Source organism: Myotis brandtii, unplaced genomic scaffold, assembly GCF_000412655.1.
Source record: "Myotis brandtii unplaced genomic scaffold, ASM41265v1 scaffold9706, whole genome shotgun sequence".
Lineage (NCBI taxonomy): Eukaryota > Metazoa > Chordata > Mammalia > Chiroptera > Vespertilionidae > Myotis > Myotis brandtii.
The window spans coordinates 57,202-62,612 of record NW_005372025.1 but is presented as its reverse complement, the minus strand read 5'-3'; the positions used below and the strand labels follow the sequence as shown (position 1 = coordinate 62,612).

Here is a 5,411-nt window from a genome sequence, read left to right as displayed (position 1 = left end):
CTCCCACGTGCAGCCGCCAGTGTGCGCTCGTTCCGGGACCGGCGCCGCGGGCCAAACCAGCCCCAACGTCAGGGAAGCCAATAGTGCCTTCCCAGCCCCCTCCACGATGTCCAAGGCTGAGGAGGCCAAGAAGCTTGCGGGCCACGCGGCGGTGGAGAATCACGTGAGGGTGAGCAGCTCGGGCCGCGGGCTGGGCTCCTGGTGGGCTCCGCTGGAGCGCCCTTGTTCCTGGAAGGGCGTGGGCTGGGTGAGCGGGGAGAGGGTTACTTCCCGGGGTTACTTCCCTGCTCCTTAAAGGCCGTTTTGATGTGGGGTCTGCTGGGGGCGAGCTTCCCAAAGACTCTTTGTGTGGCCCGACAACAGGTTTGCAAAGCGGAGCCTGGGTGGTGTCTGATGTTGAGTGGGGCTGGAAGAGACTTACTTGCCCTCTGGTTTCCTTTCCAACAAAGGGAAACTGACGAGTTCTGGGCTGCTGAGAGGTCTTCTCTTCACTTCCCAGGGAAGCCGGTGGAGAACTGGCTTGAAAATTGCCTTGACATTTGACTCCAAGCAGGTTTTAGCTCGGTGCCCCCGCCCCTGAGTGTACTCCCCAGAGGGCAGGGGAGATGGAGTCGGAGGGGAAGACCTGAGCGTTAAACGCCCCTTCGACAGGGCAGGGGGACACTCGAAGCCTGGAGGATGCTGTTCCGAGGTGTTCAGCTGTTAGTGGTGAGGTCCTGCCCCACTTGTTTGTTAAGCGGGTGTGATTCTTGCTGTTAGTGGTCTTTTGACCCGAGTGGATTTGTTGTTGCCTATCAAGTTAATTATCTTAATACTAATATTTGGGTAGCCAAGTGGAGTATCTTTGTCCTTAGGTGGAGTTTCTTAGACTTTACTGGCTTTTTGTCTTTTCTACTTAAAAAATGGTATCATCTTCTAATGCTAGTGCTTGAGAATATATTAGCTTACCAAGTTATTTTGCATAGACAGATGATGTTTGATCCGCACACAGCCTGTTTAACGGGAGGGGCCAGTGCAATAAGCTGGCTCAGCATGTTCCATAGAAGGATGGTCAGGGATCCTCCAGAACCTAGTGACTCCTGTTAGGTGGTACCTTTCCACCAGGTCCACAGCTGCCCTGTCCTGGTGTCACTTGTTACAAGTCTGGTTAGCAATAGGATTTTCTATGGGAATTCACAGAGTTAATGTAAAATGTGTACTTTGGCTCTATTTTTGGGATTCAGTGTCTCAGCTGCAAAATTGGGACAATAAGCTGAGATTTCAAAATGCCTGGATAAAGTGAATAGCTAATGGACAGGTAAATAAAACGAAATTGATACAGTTAGAAAAGTCCCCTATCTTAGTTTTCCTGTTAATCTGTTTGCATTAGTATTTGGTGGCGCATGTCTTCCTGACCTTTGTTTTATAATTATGTATTTGCTTAAATAAAATTTGTAAGCCCCCATCCCAGGCTAAAGCCCCCAAACACTAGATTCCAGCTATATTATTCCAAAAGTTGCAAGGTAATCCTGTGGAGATCTCCACTGGACTTTTGGGGACACCTCACCCAATGTCAGTGGCACTTTCCTACCAGCATTCTTTCCTGAGATGCCAACACTACTTGAATTTTGTATTTTTTGCTGTTTAATGGTGATTTATTCTTTCCTTTGTTTACCAGGTATTTATTGAGTGCCCAGCAGTGTCAGACAGTTGGTGTGGTTACCAGAAGTGTGGTTAGAGGTGGGAGGAGAAGAGTCTGGTCCTGGATACTTTGCAAGTGGGATAACTAATTCAAATGCACATTTATTGTGCATATCCATGTACTTAATTGTCATATACTTAATTGCTCTCTCCAGGGGGTATCCTTTACTCCATTTAAGGCCATGTTGTCCTCTAGCATTTTGTGACTTGGATTCCTTTGCTCACAGGTGTAAGATTATCAGGGTAGGTTATATGCTAAGTCCTATCCATCTTTGGAATGTTCTTAGAACTGACCTTTTCCTTTGACCTACCAGCCCCATTTAGGCTCTGCCCAGGGCCAGATGATAGTGGTTGCCCTTATCTTCTCCCCTCTATCAGTCTCCCAGCATTATCTTCTGAAGCTCTCAACTGCTCTTGTCACAGTAGCCCTCATGGGGCTTCATCCTGACCTCCATGTGGCACACCTGGAGAATCTATTGTAAGTTAGGTACTCAGCCAGGTGGGAAGGATCCATAGACAAGAGACTGGTCCTTGTCCTCAATTCCACCATCTTGCTTACTTCTATGCTTCCTTCCCCCCATGTACCAGAATATTGGAAAAGTCAGAATACTGGCATATAGGGTATGTTTTAACTTCGTTACCCTTGACCTAGAATGCTCTTTCTTGTCCTCTGCTGCTGCAACCTTTGAGGCGGGGTTCAGGATCTGAAGGAGGGGCCGACACACAAATGAAAATACTATACAAGAAATATGAATTTACAAGGTCTTGGGGGCCAGGTGGAACCTCTTTCTTGAAGAGACACACTTACTTCTGGCCTGGTTCGTTTTATTTACTTGAATACACATTTGCCCTTTAGCAATTCATACAGGCATATCAAAGGTGAAGTTTGGTAAACAGTAAAAGGATTATCAGGTTAGGAAATTGCCTTGAACCACCACTATCTCAACACGAACAATTGGTGCTTAGCACAATCGGTGCTTAGCGAACAAGGTGCTTAGCGTCAGCCCTGCTAAAGCCCAAGGTCCATTGGCCTTCTGTGTTCCTTGGTGCACTCTCATGACAGTATTGGCAAGCAGTGGCTTCCCGCACTCTGCCTTTATGTTAAAATCACGTGCGTCCTTCAGGATTTGCTGCAAAGGCTATTTCTTTCTTTCAGTTTTTTCTTAGCCTCATAATGGGAGGGCATATTGTCTTTGATTTTGTAGCACTTTATATCTCTTAGGTGCCTTATGCAGGTGTCTTATGTTCTGGTCATCTCTGTGTTTGTGTCTCCGCAATTCATACAGGCATATCAAAGGTGAAGTTTGGTAAACAGTAAAAGGATTATCAGGTTAGGAAATTGCGTTGAACCACCACTATCTCAACACGAACAATTGGCGCTTAGCACAATCTGTGCTTAGCGAACAAGGTGCTTAGCATCAGCCCTGCTAAAGCCCAAGGTCCATTGGCCTTCTGTGTTCCTTGGTGCACTCTCATGACAGTATTGGCAAGCAGTGGCTTCCCACACTCTGCCTTTATGTTAAAATCATGTGCGTCCTTCAGGATTTGCTGCAAAGGCTATTTCTTCCTTTCAGTTTTTCCTTAGCCTCATAATGGAGGGCATATTGTCTTTGATTTTGTAGCACTTTATATCTCTTAGGTGCCTTATGCAGGTGTCTTATGTTCTGGTCATCTCTGTGTTTGTGTCTCCCAGTCCCGAAAAGGTTATGCTCCTTATCTTCATGCAGTGTTGGTACAGCGGGGCCTTCCTAGTAAATGTTCAATGAATTGCCGAAACCGGTTTGGCTCAGTGGATAGAGCGTCAGCCTGCGGACTGAAAGGTCCCAGGTTCGATTCTGGTCAAGGGCATGTACCTGGGTTGCGGGCACGTGTTCTCTTGGTGTTCCAATGTGGTAACCATCTCCACATCTGGATGGATGGAGAACTTGGAGATAGCCACCCTGAACTCAGATCTGCCAGTTTCTGGGATTATAGCCACCCCTGGTGGGAAGTCACCCAAGCCTGGAATAGAAAATTCTGCAAGCCGGCCTTTTTCAAAAAGAGCCCCCAGTTTGTCTCTAGCTTATAAAAGTAGCCAAGCAGAGCCAGCCCCTGAGCCTGTTCAGAGGACCTTCCTTTCCTCTGTGCTGTCTCCTTTGAGCTCGAGCATAAGCTTGATAAAATCTGTCTGGAAATGTCTGTGGGGTATTCTCTCCATTTCTGGTGGAGAACCCAAGAACCCCAAGGAGGAGTCTCCACTGATTGATTGGTTGTTGCCAGGGTAGGGGGTCATCATTCAATGCTGCTGGTCCTGAGGTCAGCTGTAGTGTCACTTGTCTAGTTTTGCTGCTTTTCTAGGTGTGGACCTGAAATACAATTGAGCCATTTTGCCTTAGCCCCAGGAAGTTGCTGAAGAACTGAGCTCCATATTAGTTCCTGAGTGTTTGGGCCCTGACCTTGTGCTGTTTGTGGTTTAACTGTCCTCGGCTGGGCCCCAGCTCTGCCCCTGCTCCTAGGCACCTTCCCCTTTGTTAAGACGGCAGGCTCAGAAGTGATGTCTGTTTCTTGTCCATTGCATTCAGGAAATGCGCTACATCTTTACAAGGCCTTCCTATTGCAGAGGAAGACTTTTTCTCATGTTCCTAATTAAGCCATGCTTTGCAGATTCTCTGAGTCAGGCTTGCATCACCTGGACAGAAGCTGATACAATTTGCTCTTCTGTCAACTCTGGGGGAGCTCTAGATTGTGGGCTGGATATGTCCCTCTGGTTCCTTGTGTTGCTACCAAAGTAAGGTATCTGTAGTCAGTTCCCTGCCTTCTAGATGTTAAGCTTTTATGAAAAGGCACTGAAGCCAGAAACCTTGACTTATTAATGCTTAGAGCTGGCCCAGGGGTTGGTCAGGGATCTTTCAGTGCTCGATCATCTGCTGACCACTATTAGGACAACTTAAGTTGCTGTACATTGAAAGTGAGCCAAGCCTTTTGTCTGACAGGATATAGGGAGGGTTAACTATTAGACAACAGGCCCACAATGGAGTCACATATGCTAAGCCCCACGTCACCAAACCAAGACTTAATGACAGTTTTGGCTCTCCCAGAAATGGAATCTTAATCCAGTCAATCAGCCGGATAGAAACTGCCATCCCTTAGAGCAGTGGTTCTCAACCTTCCTAATGCCGAGACCCTTTAATACAGGTCCTCATGTTGTGGTGACCCCCAATTTCATTGTTACATTTTGAACATAATTAAAGCATAGTGATTAATCACAAAAACAGTATGTAATTATATATGTGTTTTCCGATGGTCTTAGGCAACCCCTGTGAAAGGGTCATTCGACCCCCAAAGGGGTCTTGACCCACAGGTTGAGAACCGCTGCCTTAGAGGGAAGTCTGAAAGCCTTTCATTTTGTACAGTTCCGGGGAGCTCCTCTCTGCTAGATTGGATGCTGCCCAATTTGAATCAATTTTTGCTAAAATCAACTCTTGACATTTGTAAACTTGCTCAGTGTATCTTTCATCAGGAGGAGATGGTGGTATCAGTGTCAGAGATGAAAGGAGGAGGGCTGTGCTGATAAACTGCCCCTGGGCACTGTAATAAAGAAAGACCAGGTTTTATGTTCAGTGGTTATCCTATCTAATAAAAGACAAATAGGGTAATTAACCGTACCTCCGATACGCTTCCCATTGGCTAATCAGGGCGATATGCAAATTAACTGCCAACCAAGATGGCAGCCGGCAGCTACGCAGCTGAAG

At 46.8% G+C, this 5,411-nt stretch overlaps 1 protein-coding gene across 1 annotated transcript in view; it reads left to right on the top strand.

The window, feature by feature from the left end:
- RPIA (ribose 5-phosphate isomerase A) overlaps window positions 1-5,411 on the top strand; it is a 32,267-nt gene that overhangs the window by 163 nt on the left and 26,693 nt on the right. The window contains exon 2 of the mRNA XM_014533377.1: window positions 1-169. Coding sequence (XP_014388863.1) covers window positions 1-169 — 169 coding nt within the window. The remainder of the gene's footprint in view (window positions 170-5,411) is intronic.